At 34.5% G+C, this 25,567-nt stretch overlaps 1 protein-coding gene across 35 annotated transcripts in view; it reads right to left on the reverse strand.

Moving 5' to 3' along the window:
• The window catches only part of DLG2 (discs large MAGUK scaffold protein 2), a 2,604,243-nt gene that overhangs the window by 22,530 nt on the left and 2,556,146 nt on the right, over positions 1–25,567 (reverse strand). For 26 of the 35 annotated variants that reach the window (XM_074304589.1, XM_074304588.1, XM_074304586.1 and 23 more), the window contains 2 exons: positions 11,617–11,716; positions 5,861–5,902 (listed from right to left, as the gene is read on the reverse strand). In XM_074304589.1, coding sequence (XP_074160690.1) covers positions 5,861–5,902; positions 11,617–11,716 — 142 coding nt within the window. Of the gene's footprint in view, positions 1–5,860; positions 5,903–10,669; positions 10,716–11,616; positions 11,717–25,567 lie in introns of all 35 variants that reach the window. The other 9 variants (XM_074304594.1, XM_074304609.1, XM_074304611.1 and 6 more) reach the window with 3 other exon arrangements.

Consider the following 25,567-nt stretch of genomic DNA (forward strand, 5'->3'; position numbering starts at 1 on the left):
GAACAGCTGCCAGTCCAGGGATGACTTTTCTTGATGCATCTAAATAGGGTACAATGTGTAATAGGGTTGTAATACATGTATACTATTTAACTTAAATTGTTTTACATAATCAGTAATTTTATGGACAAAATAATCAGATGAGGGATGGTTTCTTACAGAATGTTATTTTTCCCCCCAAAAGGGAGAGCCATAGTAAGGCATTTTGTACTATAGGACACTCAGAAAGATTAGGACTTTTAGATTTACAAAGTCCTTTTCAGAATTATCTCATTTGATAATAATTTTAGGATGCAGAGATTGTGGAAACCATTATCCTCATTTTACAGAAGAGACTAGAAAAAATATAATCCTCAAGTGGTTCACTCAGCTAATAAGCTGGATTTGAATCTGAGTCTTTCTTCCCTCCAAATTCAATGTCTAGTGGGATATTGCAAGCCACAAATGCAAAAAAAAAAAATCCCACAAACTAGAAAAAGGTAACTTCCAATTGGGGTCAGATGAAGTGTCCCTAAATGCTCTACTGTCTTTAGCTCCTCAGTTTTCTAATGTTTTTAAGGAGCTACTTTAAAGACAAACCCAATGAGATTTTAAACAGCCCATCTGTAATTATCTATAAATAAATCATGATTCTGAAACTCTAGGAGACCAACTTTTAGCATTTCTCTCTTAGGATGTGATAGTCCTTTGTCTAGTCATCGTGTTTCAATTTATTTCTTGAACGGCCAAATGCATTTACCTATTAGCAGACAGAATCAGCTTGCTAAGAACAACTACTGTGGCTTGGCATCCTGGAAAATAGCCTCTGATTTATAAGGTGCTATGTCACACTTAGCATTCCTCAAAAGAAGCCCTTGGAGAGGAAAGTGATATGATACCTTTGCATTCAGTTACCTGCCCAGTTTTTACTTTCAAGGTCAAGAAAGGAAAACCACAAGAGGGAGGCAGTGTGAACAGTCAAGGGAGGAAGGCAAAGAAGAGTCAAGACTACCTCTTAGACTGTAAGCAAAGATAAAATAAGGTAAAAAGGAGTAAGGGAAAGAGTGGGGAAGGAGAAGGCTGAGCCTCTGCCAATGTCAAGGGCACATTCTGGGGAAAAATCCATCACTTTGTGGCTAAGCTGGTGACGAGCACCTCTACAATTAGGTAGGTTCTTTCTCAGAAAACAGACATAGAAGCTACCATTGGTCTCCTACTGAAAATCTTTCCAGATTGCTAGTCCCTGTCAGACTGAATTTGTGTTCTGCTGGCACAGTCTTCAAGCTTTCAGGTCTTTTCAATGCTCCAATAAAGTATCGAGGGAGGACTTTAACAGAGAATAGAAAATTGTAGAATTCTGGGTTATAATTCCACTTTAAAAATGAGACTATTTTCTATATCTGTGAAGCCTTACAAAGTTATCCCTGTTCCATGATGCTGCAAAACTTTAAAAAAATACATATAGATCTGTAATTCATAAATATTGTCCCCTTTTCCCAATATGAGCTATTTTGTCTATACTGTGACAATTGCCATCGACACCTTTTTTGTTTATAGAAGAGGTGTGGGTAGCAAAGGGGGAAAAACAGAAGTTAAATTCCCTGCTCTTTCATGGGTGTGCTTTAAGAGCCACAAAACTAAGAACAGAAGAATACTTTGGGGCCATGTGCACATTTTCTCACAGTTGTCAGATCATTACTGGGAGACACTAGGAGTTCTTGTCTAACAATTTGAGTAAGTCAGAAGTAATACAGAAAGAGACTTATGTAGAATCAGGCTACAGTAAGCTGGCCCAGCAGGGAAAAAAAAAAAGCAGAATTGTTTCTTTGCATAGGTATTCGAAAGCTAAAGTAGGAGGAAAGGGACAATATTTTAAAAGCATTATCTTATAGCTAGAATAAGATGAGGATAAAATAAACTTTTGATGTTTCAAAATGGAGAATGGGAAATATCTAATTAAACAGCAAGAAGTTGAAAATACAAGATGGCAGACTGTAATTTCATCCTCAAGTTTAGGGGATTGTCCAAGTCCTTGATATTTCTATATTCTCTCCCTCCTCTGCCTGCTTAGAATCAAAAATATCCATTTTTACCATCTGCTTTCTTTGATTCCTGGCAGCCTATTCCTTTACTTCACCCCTGCTCTGAACACAGGGGCATGCTTCAGATAATTGGGAGATGAGACCCAAGTTTGTTTAAAAAACAAAACTCATTAATTTTTCTCAGGTGAATTTCTCTCTTTAAATTACTCCATTTGGGCTTTATTTTTTGGTTGATAAATACACTCAATTAATGAGGTAGTCAGCCTTTGGAGTTTCATTATAGAATTTTCCCTTAACTGAATCTCAAAGAACATAACTGAGCTCTGGATAAGGTGGCTCTAAAAATGTGTCTTAGAGATTCTGACAGCATCTTTAATTTCCTTTATGAGACAAGTGGAACTCTCAAGGAGTATTGCATAGCACCCAAGAATGCAGGTCCACATATTATGGATGCTTTTCAGAGACACAATTATATGATTGAGTGATAATTTGGAAATTTTTGCAAGGTGATATTTTGCATAATAAGGCAATATGCATTCTGATTAAGTTGCAAATTCAGTTAGTTTCAAATAAGATTTAAGAGGAGAAAATACTCATTCCACACATAAGAATGATAGGCTCAGAAAGATCTGGACTTCTGATTCTAACCACTGTCAGTTCTTGATATCTTCTCCCCAAAGGTATCGTGGAATGGTTTGAAGCATGAGATGTGGTTTCCTAAATGTTAATACTGGTGCTCTTTGTAAATTTTTAAAACAGCCCTTTGCTTGGTATATAAGGTAGTAAAAATGAGAGCAAATACCAGTAGACACTAGAAAAAGGTAGTTGATTAATATTCAAAAGGTAGATCTATAGTTTAGTTGCCTAGAAGATACCAATCTTTATGACTAATCAAAATTTCTAATCAGTCCCTGGTTTTCTAACATTCTCAGAAAGGTGGAAAAAAAGTCTAGTTATGGTTTGTTTTCTGTGAGGCCACAAGGTCCTTATTGATTTTCTTTTACTTGAAAATTGTAAATGATATGGAACTGGTACCCTAAAGCTTTTCCCAGAGGACTTCAGGACTGTATAGGAATATAATATACTTTTTTTCCCCTATTTGTCCAACTAATGCCAAGAAATTCAATTTCTGACTCTCTTTTCTCTTCACTGATGATTTACTTTTAAGTATTTCCTATATTCTACAGAGAGGAAGGGATGAAGGGCATATTTTTTGTCATATGGGCATGTATTTAGGGATGGGACTGCTTAATGGCTACTGAGTCTAACTAACAACTGATTTTATAGACAAGTTCCAGAGAGTTTACATGGTTTGACTAGGATCTTTGCTAGTAGCTAGTAAGTAGGACAGTTAGGACAATGGATAGAGAGCTGGCCCTGGAACCACCAAGTTCTTGCTTCAAATCAAGCCTCAGACACTTGCTAGTTGTGTGACCCCAGGAAAATCACTTAACCTTTGTTTTTTCCCTGAATATAAAATGTGGAAAATAACAGTGCTGACCTCCTATGGTTGTGGTGAGGCTCAAATGAGAAAATGATCAGTTTTAAGGCACCATCATGATCAAAACTTGAGAAAATTGTATTCTACTTCTGGAAAATCCTAATTGCTAGGAGGATTTTCTTTTTCAGAAAAAAAAACACACAACTTCCTCTCTTTCTTTACTATGTGCTGGTGAATATTTTGCCTTATAGGGCCTTTCCTCCAAGACAATAGTTTAAATAAATATTTAATGATAAACATATCTAATTCTTTTAAGTCATTCTTATAACATGAGTTCAAATCCTCTAAAATTCTAGTTGTCTTCTTTTGGACACATTCCAGGTCATCAATGTCCCTTCTAGAAAAAGGTGCCCATAAGTGACTGTGATATTTCCCGTAAAACTTTGATCAAGGCATATATGCTATAATAGGATTTTATCTTCCTCACAATGGAGGATGTAATATAGTACACAGCATAGTATAATACACAGATATAGTATAGAGGAATGCTCAAAGCTTTCAAATATTTGGTGGATTATGCTATAGAAAAGTGTAGTTAGGCTTGACAGATGGTGTTTCAGATAGCAGAAAAGGATATGGTAAGTGGAACTTATTGGTGTAGAGTCTGGCTTGATATAAGGAAGGTTCTATCCATGGGAGCTGTTCCCAAATAGAAGGGACTCCCTTATGATGTAGGAAATTAGCATCATTGGATGATCACCTGTCAGGGATATTGTAAAGTGATTCTGGCTTAGGAGGTTCTAAAATTACTAAAGTCCTAAGAATCTATGATTCTCTGTTAAACTCCATTAAGTCTTCCTTTAAGTGTATGAAAAGTCAGTCTTCTCAATGCTTATGAAACTTAATTATTATTGAAGGACTATTCTTAAAGCTGATGTTAAGGATGGATGTTTATTAATTAGTTAAGTTTACATGTAGAAGGATATTGTTTTAATATGCTAATTGAGCAAAATTTTAAAAGGAGGTAAAAGAGATAATGATTGATCTTGGAATCGCCCTGAATAGCATTTTCTTTTCTCTAGTTATGCCCATATGATGGTAACATCATAGATTGAAAATTAAAAAAAAATAAAGAAAATCAATTTCTTTTGTTAGCTGAGAGCAAACCATAATCACATTTTTTTTTTCCCTTCATTAACTCAAATAGCTATATTGGCAGCATGAACCAGCCTTTCTCTGTGATACATTCTGAACAGTAAAGGGACTCCAACTCCTGTAGGGCTCCATTTCCCAAAGCCTCACGTTGGTGAGAATAAGAATCCATCCTAACCTTAATCTGAATAATGAGTTAAAGAAAAGAAGTTATAATTGATGCCCCACTTTATATTTCCAGTAATTTTCTAGTGTTCCTGGCAATTGCTCTCCAAGGAACCCATTTCATTGTGAAATGCAAATTAATCTGACAAAATCAATCAGGTTTTCTGATCAGAGTATTTACCTGTGCTGGATACTGTAGCAAAGACCAGTAAGTAGGTGGTATGGAACCATGGTTAAAACCCAAAGCTCAGAGTTGGGTTGCTGGCTTCACATGATAAGCAAATGGCTTGAGTTGAGCAAATAAATAACTGAAGAGAATTTTTGGAAAGTCATCTGCTTTTTCCTCTGTTGATGTTCATTTTCCAATAAGATTATTTCACTTTTAACTTACTAATACTGGACTTTTTTCATCATTTCCCCCAAAATATGAATACCTGAAGAATTTATAAATTCATCTATGCATGGAGCTTCCATTATAGGAATTTATCATCTAAATCATAACTCATTCATGATATATAAATAACTCCTAGTGAATTGTGTGAGGCACATGGAAATTTAGTGACAGATTTAGTACGGTGGATGGATTTGGCCCAGGTTTTCTGCCCTAGTCCAGCATCTCTAATCTTTATACTTCCTCCCAAAGTCCTCCCCCCACAATTTTTAATATTTAAATCTCCCCATGAAATTTTTAAGAGTGGAAGAGTGATGATGGAAGTTTATGCTTCATTCAAAAAACTGACTTGACATGAAACACTCATTAAATTAGCTCCAAGTCTTGGGGATAGAATGCTCCACCTTTTGTGTCAAGTAACATTCTTTGTGATGATCAGCCTCAGCAGGCTCTGGCTATGATCAAGCTCCTCTGTCAGAGCCCTACCTCACAGGCCAGTCTTTAAGAGGCTATCATGACATTTTTTCTCCAGATTACACATCAGATAGTGCTGTCATTTCAAGCCATTTGCCCCAGGGAAGTCAGATAAGCTTCAGGCATTCAAAAAACAAACAAAACACCATCACCAAACTTAAAAGATCATACAGAAAGCATTGCCAAAGACAAGAGCTGCAAACAAAAGCGAGAACTTACTGTAGCTACTTTCACTATCGCTGGCATTAGAAGAAACATGTTCTGCAAGAACAGTAAGGCAAATTAAAGAGATACCAAGCATTGTGGAGCAGCTGAAGCTGAAAGAGGACACGGTCATGCATAGTCAACAGAAAGGTGAGCAGAAGTGATCTTGGAGCCGGAGAGAATGAGCTCATTCTATAAAAACCTCAGCTACATGAGAAAGTGAAGATGAAAACTTAATCTTTATATTATGGGAGATCCATCCACCCAGTCACCCACCCATGGATTTTTTTAGGCATGTTCCATCCTTTTCCTCCAAGAGCCAATTCTTTAGTTACATAAAAATTACTGGGTTACATTAAAAAAGCAAAAATATTCTGGTCCTGTTCACACATTATTGATTTCTCAGGTTATCTTGACAAAGGCTGGTGTGTCCAAGAATGATGATTTTTATTAGGAAAATGTTTCTTTTTAGCATGAAAGGACAATTTACATGTAGGATCTTCTGTCCTTCCGACTAGTTGTTAGTCTTTGTGTAGGAATTCCTAGTTAATGCATAGGGTCCTTTATTAGTTAGAATTTATGTTTCCCCCCTTCCCCGATGCTTTTTGATAAATAATTCCCTGGAAGAAAATGGTTGAAATAATTTTCTTCTTTGATTCATGAGAGTAAAGGTGTTGGGTGAGCAATTGAGTCACTTGTAAAGACTTCATTAGTGAGTTACACATTTATTTGTTTTGTTCTAAGAGTCTAGTTGTTTGAGTGATGGCTCCCTAGGGAAGGGATGGATTAATGCCAATACATGAAAGCATGTTAGAGAATACATCTCTGGGGTCATATAGATTTTATTCCATAAATTAAGCTCCTATTTTTCCATTCTCTCATCATTCTTTTCTGATTATTATACTAATACTTATGATTTGGATTATTAAGTTATGGCTGTTGAACTTGTCCCCTTATCAAAAATAATTCTATTAGAGATAACATAGTCTTTGCTTATCTGACTTTTGGAGATTTTTACATCGATAAATAATTACAACAGATCAGTAATGGCTAACTGTAACATAACTGGCTTAATGCCCATGTGGGATGCCATTTTATTTTTTATTTGTAAAATAATATTATAATTTATTGAATATTATGCATTGTCTCTGGCAGGTTAAAGTGAGGGCAAAATCTTTGGGTCACACAAAGACAATTTATTTGGACATTTTTTCTCCCTGATTATAACTGTACCCCTAACATTAGGCAAGCCACACCATACTGTTGGGTATGGGGGAATTGGGAAAAAGAATACAAACTGACCAATTTGTATACATGTAACTCCATTAATGCAGAGATATATATCAAAATATATATCTTACAAATTGTGAGTCAGAGGTGCCACATATATATATGTATATATATGTACGTATATACATATATGTGTGTGTTTATATAATTGTAGTATAAATGCATATATATATATATGCCTTTTAATTTTATAATAGAATTTAAGTAGCTGAAAGGAGTATCTAATTAATAATGTCATTACTGCAAGAATTCATAATAACAGCATGTACCTGCCAAAGGCTCCCTTGTAATATCAAATTCATTAAGAATCTCAACTCCCAAATATAATGTCACAAGAAAATTGTCTTTATGAGGAAAGAGAGCAAATTTTAAAGCATGTCTATATAGTAGGTAAAGGTTAAAAAAAATCCTGATAAGTCTAATGAGTTTTGGAAATTTTTTTTTAAAAGCCATACAATAATTCAGTTTCAAGAAGGTATCAAGCACACATTTTAAAATACTCATAACACCTGGTCTTAAGTGATCTTAGTTTACTAATCTTAATAAGAGTGTTGTAAATGTTTGATTTCTATTTTCTTTGAAACTGAAAATTAGCCAGATCCCTCTCATTATTGTTGACATTATCATTCTAATGGTATCAGTCAGAATTTGGACTTCAGCCTTAATTACTATATGAAAAATATCATGGGTATTTAATTTAGGTAGGAAAACAGTTGACAAAAAAGATTAAAATTCATGACAGCCTGCAGATAAGACATAGTTAATTCTTCTCTACATAGAGGTTAGCAAATATCTATGTAAAGACTAAAAATCTAAGTCAGTCATTTGGATTGTTATTTAAAGGCAGAGATTCTTAATTTTGTTAAAAATCAGATTAAGCAGTATCTTGTTTATGAAAGCAGAAATTGGATCCATAGAGTATCATCCTCACTTTTGCCCCAAGGCCTTGTAAATTAAAAAAAAATTAGTTAGCAACTGTTTAGTACTTAAATGTCATAAAAATTTAAAGGCTATCCTAAGAACACATATATTTTAAGATCATCTTATTTAATATTTTTAAGAAGACAAACCATAAAATTATATCTGGTATAACCCAGAGGTACCCTGTAGCTGGGCAGAGAGAATCTTACGCCTTTTTATGTAGCCTTTTGGAATTGAATAAGCCAACAAAACCTTTTTTAGAAAAATTAAGTGACAAACCTAGTTGCTAAGTTAGATATCAAGAAATTATTTGTTATTTATCTGTAATGAAATTTTAACTCATTTTAAATATAACCATACATTATAATTTAGGATATTGGATGTGATATATTCAATCCAGGTTTAAAAACTCAGTTCAAATAGATGTGGAATAGTCCAATAACACTGAATTTTTTGGATAAAAATTCTCTGCATTGAATCTCATGTCTTCTGGAAAAAATATGTCTAGGGTACTTTGATATTATTTTTTGGATCTGGTCCAATAAAAGGAACTTAGGAATAAGTGAAGCTTCAGTTATAATGCTTCACCCTAACTTATTATCCACTGAATCACAGTCTTAAATGGATGGCCTAGCAACTGTGTCTCATCCTTATCATTAGACATACTAATGCTCCAAAGAATTCTGGATAATTGGACATTGCTTTCATGTTTTAAAGAGCTCCAGCTCTCTGTCAGAATCTCTTAGCAATTTCTCTTCACATGGACTGAAGCCAAACTTTTATTTTTTCCACTCTTACCTAAATATAAGTTTATAAGTTATATATAATTCTTTTTTTCCTGAAAAACCTTCCAGTGATTTGCTATGCGATAATCAACACCTGGTTGGTAAAATAACAATAACCTATACAGTCAATTAGAAAAAGGAATTTTCTATAACAATAACCTATACACCTCAATTAAAGAAAACTAAGATACAACATGAATAAAATTCCATGTTTGCTCTCATATCACTGGGTCTATAAAAAAAAAAAAACTAACTATGGCAAGGGGGTGGCGGTGGAGAATTTCAGTCACTTGAATTTAGATATCCATCTGGATCTCATTTTTGTCTATAATACATATGTAAATAAAAATCCTTTCAGCTTGATTGAATTATATTTTGTATAATATGTCAATCCACATACCTTTCTCATTTTAGTTGTTAAGCTAGTGGTGATTATATTATATATTTCAAATTTTAAGAAATTTTGATGGATTTTTTTATTTTTATGATTGATGCATACCAAGATTTTATTGATGTGTGCCCAATGGGCTTCATGTTCTTTGTCTATTCCACAAACCAATATTAAAATACCCCATTGATAAAGAACCCCAGAAGATAAAGTTTTCATCTTTAAAGAGATAAGCAACTACTCAGCACTTGATTCTCTTCTATTTCTGAGAAGCTGTGTCATGATGAGCAATTTTGGAGAATGAATGATGAGTTTCATCATAAGAGTTGGCTTAAGTGACTCTGGAAAACAGAGCTCAGTCCAATATCTTTTTGTTTTGAACATAAGAAGTGAACAGCTTCTGAGAATTTTGCACTGTATTATTAAAGAAAACACATTGAGTATGTGATGCAGTTGCAAAGAAGTCACAAAATTTCTGGATTCTGTTATTTGTTGCCTATATGATAGAATCAGCATTGAAGGAAGAAAAAACAAAACAAAACATCAGGCAGTGTACTATGGTGGGTAAGTGTGGTTATTAATTTGGAAGAATGAGAAACTATCTAATGCATTCTTATGACATTAATTCTACTGACTAGATGAATTCTAATTGGTTAGCTTTGTCACTCTAGACCACAAAATGAAGAACCTGACCATCTGATTATTATTTAATGCAGTTAATAAATTACTGAAAGACAAATAAATGTTTCCCAAACTGTTTTATACAAACTCTTCAAGCCGGATCACTGTAAGTCAGAAAAAGAAATCAATTATGGTTAGATCACAAAAGCATGTTCATGAAAGATCACATGGCTCAGTATTTACTTTCTGCAAATTTATGTCCCCCTTACCTAAGAAACAGTGACTTCTGCAAATAGCACAGCACTAACCAACTGCGGGAATGGGGAATTCAATTAAATAATCCCTTGTGAAAATACCAAAGCAAAAACACAAACTACATTTCTACTCTAATGTTCTAGAACCCTTTGGTTGCTCTTCCAGTCAATGTGGGTTCTTCCTCTTTGAAAGGCTACTAGGCAGCAGAGAAAGTGATGCAAGAATGTGCATCAGGGACCATGTTGGGAGCACCACATGATTGAAAATGGAAGGTGTTCCCCAAGACAAAAGTTAGAGTGCCTAGCACACTATGTGGTTTAATGTTGACATGCAGAACAAAACAACTGAAAACTATTGGGGTGGGGTAGTAGAATGGGGAGCATTCACAGCTGGGTTACAAATGAAATTCATGTGCATGCTAGGAGTAGAAGGACCTCAGAAAAGAAACAAAAGTCAAACTGAAAGTAAAGGAGAAGGGGAGAAATTTAAAAAAAAAAAAAAGATAAAGATAAAGAAGGAAAAGAAGGAAAAGGAAAGTTACAGTGACCATTCCTGGGAACTTACTCAGAGTCTTTGTTCCATAACCGTCGTCACCTAATCCGGGGATGTCCTGCATGGAAGTCCCCAGAGAGAGCAATGAGAGAGGAAGAACAGCCGTAGAAGAGGAAGGAAGAAGTCAGTGGAATTGAAATGGATACTACCATGACAGACCATGTTGACTAAGCAATCTGGATCCTTGCTTTCTCTCTCTCTCTCTCTCTCATTTTTTTTGGAAACAACTTTCACCCCAAATTCTGCAGTTGGAGACTCACTCTGGTTTTTTTCCCAAGAAAAATCAGAGCTCCAAAAGTAAAATGATGTAAACAAATGAAATTCCAGCAAAAGCAAATGGAGCCCAGTCAACACTACACAAAATATGCCAAGTGCACAAACAATCAAATTCTACTTAGATTTTTCACAACAAATTCAGAGATTTACTAGTTATGATTAAATGCAAACTTCTGAGCAGACTTAAATTTAATTCCTGATATAAAACAAAACAAAACAAAAAAAGGAGTTAAACAATATTAGATGTTGGTTACCAACAGAGATAATGAGCAAACCTTTGACTAGCCTTCCAAAATAGGAATGCAGAAATATACATCAGGGTTTCTGTCCCAATTTGGATCAGATTAACCCCCCCCTTTTTTTTTTGAAAATTTAAATGGATAAAATGTAAGCACAAACAAAGGTATTATGTGGCCAAGAGTCCAGAACATAATTTCAATGAGTCTCTACCCCAATTTTTTTTTTTTTTGAGGAATAAATGACATTCCAAAGAAATAGAGTATGAGCTAGATCCAGAAAGCAGTCAATCACTGGTCACAGTAGTAATACCTCACCTGCCTGCCTCACCTGTCCTGTTTGTTTGCCTAGACATGTGGGGGAAGTTGTGCCATTGGTGTTGTGCTTCCTGTTAAGGTCGGCTGTGCATGTGCTGTGTGTGACATTGTCTCCAAGAGTCTACTTACGTTCTGGATCACTGGTTTCCTGCTCACTCTGCTCCTTGCTCTTGTAGAATGGGAATTTTCGTGAAAAGATGAAGCTCTTTTTACGCTTGTCATTGAATGACTGTGAAGGAGAAAAGGCATGGGGCAAAAACAGGGACGTCTAATTGTTGTCACGCTCATGCTGACAAAACAACTAGTTTGTAAAAGTAGAGACAACTGCAGTGATACAAATTGGGCTTTTCAAAAATAATGGTGGGGTATCACCAAAGAATCATTCTTTAACAGAAAGACCTGGGAAATTTGAAGAGCAACCCCTTTAAAAACAAAAGATCATTGATGACATCAAGGATAAGGTCTCTCCTGGTGAACACTTTAAGAAATAGAAAAAGTTTCTCTAAAGAATTAGAAGGATTTTAAAAAATTAAAGCATGTTTCAGGATGAGAAATTAAGCCTTTCAACAGGAAAAAAAAACTTAGAATATTTTAAAAATATTTGAAACTTCATAAGAATGTAAATTTGAGATTTGTAGAACTGAATGGGGAGTTAGAGATGATGTATTTCAACCTTTTATTTTATAAATGAAGAAATTCTGGCCTAGAGGGACATATGTGTGACTGAAGGGAGAAGCAGTTGCTCCAAGGCATCAACATTAATTACCAAATCAAGAATTCACAATGTGGACAGTTGAAGAGAATTCTAATCATTAGAATTATGGTCTTCATAGGTATAAATGATCATATAAGGGATATAAGGACACTGATAAACATCAGAATTTTTATAACCAATTGAGTATTCTCTTCTTTTAAAGTAGTCACCTTGACAACTTATACATTTATTTCACTGATACTTTCATTGCCCAGGATGGTCTTAGAACTTCTTGTGAGTTCAATCATCTGTCAGAACACTTCTCTTGCTCATTTATCATGTATCTTCAAAGTTCCTATTAGAATCTTGTAATTTTTCTGTAGAATCAAGTTATAATGATTTTAAGATCCTCCCTCAACTGTTTTCTTCTTAACCAAAAAAAAATCTTTCCCAGTTTGGTGATTTTGTACAATATGAGATTTTAAATGAATTATAAGGCGAAGTATACGGATATAACAAAAAGATGGATAGTTTGGAAGTCAGACGACTTGGGTTTTAATCCGTAATTATTGCCTATTGTAACCATGGCTAATTTGCTTAACGTTGTCATCTATAAAATGAAAGGAATAGATCTGGTGTGGTGAAAGTGGAAGTGGATTTAGAATCAGATAACCTCAGTTCAAACTTAAGCTTTGTCACTTCTATGACTGTGACCAAGTCACTTAAATGTTTTCAGGTCAAATTTTTTCATTTGTAGAATGAAGGATTTGGACCTTAAAGTCCAAGGTCCATTCTGGCTCTAAATACATGATCTTAAGTTGTTTTCCCTGTTTTTAAAAATAAATTTTCTATAATTCTGAAGTATTAAAAACAATCAAATTTGCCCTAAAAGGGCAAACATAAAGGATAAACATAAGCATTATAGGTCATCTCTGAAAGACATTCCAAGTATTTTGAAAATGAATTCAACAAATCTCACTGAAATAAATATATAAGCTTTCAAGGGATGAGTTTGAAAAAGACAACAGACATGGAAATGTATAGGTTCTGGACTTTTTTTGCTGAGACAATTGGGGTTAAGTAATTTTCCCAGAGTCACATAACTAGGAAGTGTTAAATGTCTGAGGTCAAATTTGAATTCAGATCTCCTGACTTCAGGGCTGGTGCTCTATTCACTGTACCACATAGCTGCCCTTGAACTTGTTTTTAATGTGAGAATTAGTCACAATTCTTTAGTCACAACTCCTATATACCTTATTGTGCAATGTAAGATTTAGAGACTTGTTCAAATTGTGTAAAAGGCATACATTGTTCCTGGTGGCATTCTACTTTCATACTTTCAATATTAAGTTTGGTAATAACATGTAGTTATAATCCAATATTCTTTTCTATTAAGAAAATATACTCAAGTCAGGGGAGGTTAGGTGCAAATATGATTATAAAATTAGACTGGATGGATGATCACTAGGAATAATAATGTATTTCAAGACATTCTAAAATTTGGGGCCATTTATAAGAATATTTTAGTTCTTTAAGAAAAAACTAATAATAGAGTAAATGGCAAGTTTTCATTTGGGACAACAGAGAACATCATCTCAGAGTTCATCCTTGCTCCAAAACAAGTTTTGTTTAGTATAGATTTTGCAATTTAGAGGCAGATTCTCATCCAGAGACAATGTGGGGTAGAATTATAGAGATTTTCAGTTTAAGGGGGAAAATACTTAGAACAAAATTGAATAATACTCTTGCATCACTCCAGTTTCATGACACTTTTACAATTCAAGCATATTTAAACTTCAGTAACTGAAAACAACAACAACAACAAAAAAATACCATGTCAGAATTAATGATTTGTGATCATCAGACATTCAACTTGAACATTATGGGTGACTGTCATGCAAAAAGAAAATAAGTTTCATGCAGTTTGGAAACAATGCCAACAGGAAATAAAGCCTGAGAATAACATGGAGACACAAAGAACATAAAGGACATGGTGGTGGGCCCCCAACTGGGTCCGCATGCAAACCAGTTAATTAATGGTCTAATGGGGGCCAAATGAAAATGCCAATGTGTTTTTTGTGATCAGTTCTTGTCTTTTAAATTAAAATGTAATGTGTTCACATTTCTCAAGTATGAAAATGTTGTGTATCATGAATCATCTGATTTTGACATAATAATAATAATAATAATAATAATACTGGCCACCACACTTGTAAAATAACAAAAAATACAAAATAATACCTTAAAAATAAAATCATCTACAACATCAGTTTTATTACCAAATGCCGTTTCATATTGGAATTAAAGAGAAAATAATGAAATTGAAACAATTAAGTTTTTCTGTGGTTTCAAGTAGACACAAAAATCAAATCATCATTTTAGTTCATAGTCACATATTTAAAATAACATTAAAGCATCATTTTTTAAAAAAGCAAGCATTTCCCCAAACTTTAACCAATATATTTAAATATCCCAATTAGAAGGGGCTTTTATTGCTATTATTTATAATACTCTTTTATAATCTGACCTGTGATTTCACCATTGTAGGAACTGTTGGTATTATAAAACGGATGCAGATTGGCAATTTGGTTGTAATTTATAGTTTTAAAGAATTGATGGGGGAAAGGAAGAGACATTAGGAGCTTAAGCTAAGCTAAATGGATATCAGAGGTAAGATGTGAATCCTGGTTAAAATATAATTATAGTTTTATAAGTGACTTAAAAAATGAAAATAAATATATTTTAGGTAACCCTGAAGTCTTATTTTAAATATTTTTAACTGTAAGAAATGAAGACACTCCTTTGGAACATGTCTAGATGGGTATGACCTTTAATACTGTTGAACTGCAACTTCTATCAAAAGTCATCTCATATTTTCCTGTATCCCAGCAGTTTACATGGAGACTCCTATGCTGTAAATACCCTTCTTACTGATTTGTACCATTTGCAAAATCAGTCTTAAAGATCAGTTGTAATACCCCTTATACTATGACATTTTCTTTGATCTCTGATCCTATCCAGAAGTGTTCTCTTTTTTTCTTAGGACTTCCTTTTAAATTTATTTGTCCTTTTCCTATGTACTTCACATAACAATCTATGTTATGGTTTAAGTGACTCCTGTCTTATGTCACTCTGGGTTATAAGTTCCTTGAGAGTTGATACTGTCATCCTTGTACCCCCTATCTTCTGTCCAAGCATCTAGCATGGACCTAGGATAGAGTTCTGTTAAGAATTTACTATGGTAATATTTAATAAAAGTTGGCATTTGAATGTTTATTGATTTCAGTATTTTATAACTATTGCCCATGGGTAAATTAAGGATGTTTTAAGAATTCCATTCAGATTTTTCAGGGTCAACTTCTCACAGATGCATACAGGGATTCAGAGCACATTCAAAGCAAAAAGGGTTCTATTCTCTTCAATTAATATTGCATTCTGTCATCTAAGAAAGCTGATGATTTTTATTTCAGTGTTTATTTACATTTCCACAGGCCACTGAGCACTTATTTATTTAAGCCAACAGCTGATATGCTACTGAATTAACTTTTTTTTTTTTTTTTTTTTTTTGGCTTGGTTATCAACATACACTTTATAGGATAATGGGAATTGGAGGCCTCAAATTTAAAAGGAGTAGCTATTCAGTCTAATTTCCTCATTTTAAAGATGGAGGAACTCAGACCCAGCAAGATGAAAGACTTACACCAAATCATACAGGGAGTGACTGAGAAAGGTTTTGAACATAAATATTTTGGCTTTAGGGCAATGTTCTTTTTACCATACCATGTGATAACCGATCATTCTAAATAGACCGTACAAATTTTGTAGCATTTATAGAGTGGGAAAACTAAAACCAGGCTTTAATGCAATAGCTTAGGAAATGTACTTGCAAAGGAATTTTCTCTCCTCCCACCAGTGGGGAAGGGGAACCTCAGAATATGGTATATTTAATTTCTATGAAGCATAACCATTTCTTGTCTTAGAATGAAAGAGATTCAAACACCCTCTCTGGTCAAGTATATGGATCTTTTGTTTATCTAGTTTAGTAGCTCTAGATTTAATATTTTTTTAATGTTGTGACAGACACTGAAATTGCTCTACAATAGGAGGCAGCTGCCTTTTTTGACCTTCAGAATCTTCCAAGTTCCTGTGTAAAATGACATGAAGCTGACACAAAGCCACAACCTTCTGGCAAAGGGATGGAGATAAAATATAGATATTCTCTAGAAAATCACAACTCTGAATTTCCAGATTTAGAGAGTTAGATTTTGGCTTAAAATTCTTTCTTTTTTTTTTTTGGGAAATCCAGAATACAAGGTTACACTTTGCTTTTCCTTCTCATCCTCCCTAATTTTTCCTTTGTCCTATGCCCCTCAAGTTTTAGAGTACTTTAAATTATTTCCACTGTAATGCACACTACCTTGACTAACATAGTGATGTCATTTTGGACCTCTTTCGAGACCAAAGGACAATCAAACAATCATATCACCTAAAATAGGATCATAGATCAGTGTAGAGCTAAGGGATTTAAAAGGCCATTTGGAACAAATGTATTTTACAGAGGCAGCTAGGTGATATTGTGGATAGACTACTGGACTTGAAGTTGGGAGTTTGAATCCTGCCTTAGACATTTGTTAGCTGTGTAATTGGGAATAAGCCACTTGATCTGACCTTTCTTTACCTCAGTTTTCCCAATTGAAAAGTAGGGTTAATAATTGCTGTGAGGATTGAATGGGATGAGTAAAGTGCTTTGCAAAATTAAAGATGCTATCAATGTGATAGCTATGAAGACCTTTAAGTTCTCTGTGGCACAACTATAAAATAGATTTGATGGGGGTCTCTTCCACGTTTGAAGTTGTGATCTCATAATCTAGATTCATAGATGAAGAAACAGAAGCACAGTAACTTTTCTAGGGATCATATGAAGATACTCAACTGAATTTATTTTTAAAAAACCATACTGTTTTTTTTTTTTTTTTACTTTGGGGAGATATTTCTTTTATTTTCAATTTCTAATTTCCCCAATTTCCCCAATTTGGCTTTTTCCCTGCTTTCCCTTACTTCTTTCTTTTAACTACCTACATGCCTACCTATTTGTTCTTTGAAGTCCAGATTTCAAACATTACCCCATCAAAAAGTCTTCCATCATTGTCACAATGGGAAATGATTCCTTCCTCATCTTACTTTGCAGGCCTTTTATGAATATATCTCATTTTAATTTGCAGTTATGACAGTATCCACATATTGTCACTTCAATTCTATTGCAGTCTTCTTGAGCTGGGGTTGTAATCTATTTCACATTATATTTGAGACTAAGGCTTATCTGAAAAGGAGTTTGAGAGGGACAGAAGGTTAAAAGAAGGAAGTTCAAAGCTACTAATTCAATTCAATAGTGGACAAGCCAAATATCTATTATGTGCCAGGCACTGTGCTAAGTGCTGGAGATGCAAAGAAAGGGCAAAAACAGTTTCTTCTCTCAAGGAAATTACGGATTAAAGGGGGAAACAACATGCAAATAATTGTGCTGAAATAAGATATAACCAAGATAAATTAGGAGTAATCTCAAAATGAAGGCACAAGCATGCTTTAAATAATAAATACTTGTTTAATTGAATTTTTGAAAAGGCTATTTAGGAGAGAGGAAAGGGAAAAGAAATATTTCAATAGGTTAAGAAACAGAATCTGTCTAAAGAAATCTATGTATCTGCATTAAAAATTGTATATATAATGAGCATAAAAAGCCACCACTGGGAAGAATTCAAAAGGTGATGATTATTTGGATGACAGGGAATATGTTAGATGAGCAGGCAGAATGAAAGGGGAGCCATCAGAGCAATACTCCTGTCCTTCAGGAGAAGGCAGAAAAATCATGTTCATCATTTATTAAAATGTGGACTGGGGATGGGTAGTTGCTAGTCTGAAAATGGATCTCTAAAACTTTAATTACATAAGATAATAACATGTCTCAGGAGTCATCACCTTGAAGCTGGTCTTTGCTTTGGGAAATCAAGCATGGTAAGCAATCCCTCAAAATACTGGGAAATTCCATTTCTCAAGAGTCTCCTCTCTCATTCATTCTCAACCACATTTTTGGGTCAAGTCAAAATTTATAATATATGTATGTAAAACATGCAGTTGGCCATTCAGGGATGGGGAACACTCATTTCAGATGAAAGAGTCCATGAAGTGTTTGCCACACCAACTTGTCGCAAACTGTATAAGCTATGCAGTTAACAAATACTGAATGAGATACAGAATTTGAAAATTTCAAGGTTAGAAAGAACCTGAATCCTCCTGTGCTATTTGCATATGATCATATGACATGAGCACAAACTGCTTGTTTATAGCTAGGAACACTTCTAAAAACTAAATGGTCTCCTTTACTAGACACCCAAACAATGGCTAACATGGACCTCCTAAAAGAGGAACTGGCCAGGGTTTTCCTCAGCTATGCTGTGTTCTTTATGTGAGCTACTCTTATTTAATCTTAGACAAGCTCCTCTTGACTTACAGAGAAGAGCTATTCCCTTTCTCACTTGTCATCTATAGCTGTTCTACCTCAAAAGATCTCTCACAAAGTGGAGGCATGCTTTTATTACTTTGTTGAAAAGACTATTTGTGTCTATAATACTAAATATAAGCAGCTAGGAGGTACAGTGGGCAGAGCACTGGATCTGAAATCAGAAAAACTTGAGTTCAAATTCAGAGCTCACCTCAGAGATTGTGAGGATCAAATTGTTAATATTTTAAAGTACTTTGTGAACCTTAAAATGATACATAAAAGCTAGTTAGTAATGTTAATATTAGTTGCAAGCTTTGCCTTTACTTGCTGTGTGACTTTGGATAAGTTACACTTTCTTTTTTCTCAGAATAACGGTTTATAAAATAAGAAGTGGTTAAATGAGCTCTAGAGTTCCTTCCAACCCTGTATCCTTTTAGCTTAAGAAAGGCACAACCATTCATAGCTTAATTTCCTCCTTAAAATAGAAATAATAATTATTTTACCCATCTCAGAGGATAAATGGTTGGATAATGTGGGATTTTCAAAGTGCTTTATAAAAATTATTTCTTTTGATCCTTACAATAACCCCTGCGCCAGGTAGGTGCTATTAATTATCCCTCTTTTATAGGAAAACTGAGGCAGAGGTTGAGTGACTAATTCAGGATCACACAGTATCTAAAGCTATATTTGAACACAGATTTTCCCGATTCCTACTCTATCACCTCTATCTATCTCTAGACTCGATTAGAACCCAGAATCATATTCTTTTTACTTGACCATTTTTTCATCCCTACATTAGTTGCATTGTGAAAGGGAAAAACTATGAGAAAAAAAAACACAAAAAAGTAGAAATAGTATGCTTCAATCTGCATTCAGAATAATAGTTTTCCCTTCTTTGGAATTGTCTTAGAATATTCTATTGCTGAGAAAATCTTAAGTCTTTCAAAGTTGACCATTATACAATGTTGCTGTTACTGTGAACAATGTTCTCCTGGTTCTGCTCACTTCACCCAGAAGCAGAGTTTTGCTTACTACCTAATTCCTTTAACTCTTTCCAAGTTGTTCCGAAATCTGTCTGCTCACTATTTTTTTTAAATAGCAAAATAGCATTCCATTTCATTAATATACCACAAATTGTTCATTCATTCCACAATTGATGGGCATCCTATCAATTTCCAATTCTTTGCCACTACAAAAAAGCTGCTATAATTATTTTTGTACATATTGGTCACTTTTCCCTTTTTAATAATCTTTTTGGAATACAGATCTACTAGTGGTATTGCTAGATCAAAGGGTCACAGTTTTGTAGCATTTTGGGCATAGTTCCAAATTGCTCTCTAGAATGGTTGAATCAGTTCATAACTCCACCAACACTGCATTAGTGTTCCAGTTTTTTACATCCTCTCCAACATTTGTCATTTTCCTTTTTTTTTTTTTTTTTTTTTTTTATCATACTAGCCAATTTCTGCACCATGTGAGGGAGTACCTCAAAATTGTTTTAATTTGCACTTCTCTAAGTGATTTAGAACATTTTTCATATGAATATAGAAAGCTTTGATTTCATCCAAAACTGCTTGTTCATATATTTTTAACCATTTATTGACTAGAGAACAACTTATATTCTTATCAATCTGACTCAATTCTCTCTATATTTTCAAAATGAAGCCTTTATGAGAAATACGGACAATAAAATTGTTTCCCAGCTTTCTGTTTCCCTTCTGATCTTGGCTGCATTAGCTTTGTTTGTGCAAAATCTTTTTACTCTAATGTAATCAAAATTATCCATTTTGCATTTTATAATATTCTCCATCTCTTGTTTAGTCATAAATTCTTCCCTTCTCCACAGAGCTGACAAATAAATTATTATTTGCCCTCTTAAGTTACTTATGTTATCACCCTTTATGGTTAAGTTATGTACCCATTTTGACCTTCTCTTGGTATGTAGTATCCACTTTACCATCTTACCCATTAAAAGTGTTATATTTGATTAGAATTAGAACTAGAATTCAAATCTGATTCCTCTGGCTCCAAAATCAATCATTTTCCCCATTCTGTCATGTTATCTTTGTATTGTTACTTTAAAAAAGTGTGAGCTCTCACCAAACCAAGAGAGACAGATGCTAAAAATGGAACTTTCAAAGGGAAACACACACACACACACACACACACATACACACACACAAGGAGCTTCACTAGTTTACTCACTTATTATTCTGACTGCAGATAACTGGAGCCTGGAATAATCAGAAATGAAGTCTGAAGCATATAGGAGAAATGCCTTTGGAGAAGAATTTATTAACACATCTATAGAAATGGCAAGTCTGCTGACAATTTTCAGCTAATCCTCATCTGAAAATCTGTAATGTTTCTCTAATGTGCTTTTCCAGCTTTTGTTTCTGCTTTTGGCATGTTATTCATCACTGAAGTTGATATTTAGAGGAAAATATTTTCTTAAATCCTTTAGCACAAAGCTTTGCAATTGTATTGGATCCTCTTTGGGATTTGGGAGAGAGGGCCACAGTGTGGTGAAATATAATTCTTGTGGAAGGAAATGGAAGAATCCCAAGTTCTCTGGATTAAGATATGAGAACCTCAGACTTCTAGAGTTGTCTTTTAAAATGTACAATATTGGGATTTTCCAGTATTACTTAATTCATGTTTCCAATGAGTTAAATTTTACAAAGTACTTTATTTACAACATTTCTGGGAAGCAAGTGAGAAAAATGTTATCCCCATTTTGTTGTTGAATTGTTTCACTTATGTTTGGATCTTGGTGACCCCATTTAGGGTTTTCTTGGCAAGGAGACTAGAATGGTTTGCCATTTCCTTCTCCAGTTCATTTTACAGATGAGGAAATTGAGGGAAACAGGGTTAAGTAATGTGCCCAGGGTCACATAGCTAGTAAGTGTCTGAGACTGGATTTGAACTCAGGAAAATGAGTCTTCCTGACTCCAGGCCCTGTACTCAGTACTCTATGTGTTATAGTGCCACCTATTATATCATAGGGATTTGGTGAATGCTTCTTTCCTTCCCAAAAGATGAACAAGTTCTTAAATCTTGGCTCTTCTGCTTAGTGTCTGCATGATTTTGGGTGAGCCTCGCCTCACCTCACCTCTCTCTGTCTCAGTTTCCCTCATCTATAAAATGAAGGTGTTTGGTTAAGGTGTCTGTAGTGTTCTTTCCAGGCCCAATAGCTAGCTTATAATGCTATGTATGATTCTGCCATTCTGAAAGGTTTCAAGCATAGTACCAAATGGCAGATTCAATGAGCATTAGCCAAGTTAATTTCAGAGAAGGCAGCATCAAAATGTTGTCCATCAGAGAATCAGGATTTTTTTTTTTGGCCACAGAAACTTAGAAAGACCATTTACTAAGGAGTGAAAAAGCTGAGATGTGTCTCAGTGAAGAAAGCACCTATAAAAATAAATTCACAGATCTAAGGATTTAAGTAGAAATATTAATGAATTGTAGGACTTGAAGGTGAATATATTATAGGATGCAATGGTGTGAAGCTAAATGAGTAATAAACTTTGGTACTTTGTTTTCATCATCAGTAATAAAAGCCATCAACAAAAGTAAGTCAGGAGAACCAGGAGTTAGCAGTCAATTCACTCCTAATGTACTCAGGAGGCAACTTGGATTCCAATGCTGGTTCAATAGAGTCATTTGGGGGCTTTAGTTTTTTTACTGACAAATGAGAGTTAGTCTAGTCTATCTCCAGCTCTAAAGCATCATGAGAAAAAGATGAGAAAAACATGCCATATAGTAAATTAAGATATGTTTTAAAAAGTGGGACTATAGGGTATTTGGACCCAGCAGATGTCATATCTTTCTTATCTTTGTTTTCATTTCTTGATAGTCAATCTAGATAATAAGTATCAGGTCTAGGATTCTAAATCCTGAAAGAAGAGACCTGGGTAGTGAGAGAACTGGAGATGTGGAAGTTCAAATAAGCTCAAAAGCTGAGTAAGATATGGTTAAGACTATTAAGGTTCAGAATGGCTCCAAGGTCAGAGTCCATTATCAGGGGTGAGGGAGTGGAGATGATGGCCATAATGGAATGGAGATAGCATGAGTAGAGATATCCTTCAAGATTATCTCTATGATCTCCTTCAATTCCCTGATTACTTGATTCTCTGATTTTTAAAGCTTCAGGTCAATGATCTTTAGGTTTAAAGATCACTGTCACATTTCAGTATGTATTGTCTTCTTCAAAATCCTCTCTGTGACAGTGATTTATATTCCAATAAAGCCACCATTGCTGATTCATCCAGAGTGAAACTCAATATGGTATAAAGAGTGAAGGACTTCAGCTTAGATTTGAATCCTAGTATTTGCTATCAGCAAACCCCTTAATCTCTCTGAGTCTCAATTTCCTCATTTATAAAACAGTGGCATCTAGGTAGTCTGGAGTGCCAGGCTTGAAGTTAGGAAGACTTCCCGAGTTTAAATCTGGCCTTATACACTTTCTGTGTGTCTGTGAGCAAGTCATTTCTTTACCAAGTCTCACTTTCCTCATCTGTAAAAAGAGACTAATAATATACTTTCATTACCTGTTTTGGACGACTATTCTGAAGAATTTGCTTTTTTCAAGACTTAAAATATTACAGAAACATAATTTTTTAGCTTTGTTCCTGTAACAGAATTTAGAATATGATGGTTGTGAGATCAAAAAGAGAATTATTTCTTTTGCCTTGGGAAAAATCAAGGGAGACTTCATGGTAAAGATATCAGCTATGCTGGACCTAGAAAAAAGTAAGTGTGTGTGTGTGTGTGTGTGTGTGTGTGTGTGTGTGTGTGTGTGTGTGTGTATGTGTGTGTGTGTAAGATATCTGCCTTCCACACACAGATGACTGAATGAGCATAGACATTTATGGGTACATTATCTTATATGAATGTTTTTCTGGCAATTTTTCTAAAAGACTGAAAATTTTGTTCTTTCATTTGTAAAGGCCCAAGACATGAGCTTTTTTTCTATCCTCATTTCCCTAGGGGGACTTTCATAGCAGAATATTTTTTTTTTTTTTTTTTTTTTTACTTATTGGATTTTTCATTTTCATCTCCTCACTGTGGCTAATGCCATTTTCTTTCCTGCTATAACATCAAGAGTATTTTGTCCATCTAAGAAGAGATTCTATATTTCCATAATAATCATTTGGGCGAGTTTTGTCTCCCTAGTTTTCTATTCATTCCTCATAGACTCACTCAGAGAATAACAGCAAATTGCTGGTAGGCACTGCTTTAGAATTTTATCCCAGCCCTAAGTAGGCAAGTATGAGAACCTCACTTGGTTTTCCGAATTTATTATCAGTAAACCCAAAATAATATTGTGTCATTTTTGCCTGTCTTCTGGACTAAGTTAAACTTCCTTATAGCAACTCAGATGTTAGGTATAAAATAGAAAGACAGGAGGACTTGGTTTCTAATCCCAGTTCTTCTGCTAGTGAGATGCTGGGTAGTGAGTTAGGGGCTTAGAGTCAGGAAGACCTGAGTACAAATTTACCCTCAGACACTTAATACCTGTGTAATCTAGGTAAATCACAATCTTGCTTATCTCAGTTTCCTCTGTAAAATGGGCTGGAGAAAGAAATGGCAAAGTCACTCTAGTATTTTTGCCAAAAAAACACCTAATGGTATCACCGTGAGTCAGACGTGACCTAAACTACTGAACAACAAACAACTCACCATATGTAGTTATGAACACCAAATATGTGTGACTGTACTTTGTTTTCCTATGGCTTTTAAAATATTATTCAAGGCCAAGTCACAGCACTTTCTCTGTGAAGTTATTTTTTTCCCCAGCCCTCCCTTAATTCTTTGCTTTCTTGGAAGCAGTAGTGGTCCTAGAGCAAGAAAACTATGGGTCTTGTTCTCAATTATAATTCATATCAGCTGTGTAAACTTAGGCAAGCCATTTAATCTCTGCACCTTAATTTCCTCATATGAAAAATTCAGTTAATGAAATTAACATTACCTCATAGTATTGTTGTTAAGAAAGTACGTTGTAAACCTTTGCATTGTTCAGTCATGTTCAGTTTCATGATGCCATGGACCACAGCACATGGACCATGGCATTTTCTTGGCAAAGATGCTAGAGTAGTTTGCCATTTCTTTTTCCAGTGGATTAAGGATACCAGCATACATATACTTAAGAGATGTTTATTGAATTTAATTTTGTTTCTACTTTTTTTTCAGAAGAGCCCTTTAGTAAAGACATGTACTGGAGCCAAAATGAGGAATCTTCCAAGTTAGAGCATGGAGATGGACACTAAATCATCATCATCATCATCATCATCATCATTGCTACTATCTCTATAGCACTTAAAGGCTTGCATAAAGCACTTTATAGATGTCTCATTCGAGTCTCACAACAACCCTGGGAGATAAGTGTGATTATTATCTCCATTTTATAGATGAAGAAACTGAGACAGATAGAGGTTCAATGACTTCTCTAGGACATCAGCTAGTAAATGGTCACCTATTATTAATAACAAAATAGCATTTTCTGCAGATGCTTAACCATTAATTTGGTCATAGAAATTTGTAAACCTATGGACTAAAGTGTACAAGACTTGTTAAGTTGTATGGATAGGTAGAGTACCTACACTATCAAATTCATAAATTCTTGAAGCATTCATTCTGATTAATGTATTAGGTCTTAAAATATGCAAATAGATGTGTGTGTTTTTTGTGTTTAGAGATCATCCATCTATTTGTACAAAGGGGATCTTTACAGTTGGCCCTTCCTACATAACAAAAAGGAAAATGACATATATACAAAAATATTTATAGCAACTATTTTCTGGTGTCAAAGAATTGAAAATTGAGGGAATTCTCATCAACTGGGCAATGGTTGAACAAATTTTGATATATGATATGATGTAATA

This window comes from Sminthopsis crassicaudata, chromosome 3, assembly GCF_048593235.1.
Source record: "Sminthopsis crassicaudata isolate SCR6 chromosome 3, ASM4859323v1, whole genome shotgun sequence".
In the NCBI taxonomy this organism is placed as follows: Eukaryota; Metazoa; Chordata; class Mammalia; order Dasyuromorphia; family Dasyuridae; genus Sminthopsis; species Sminthopsis crassicaudata.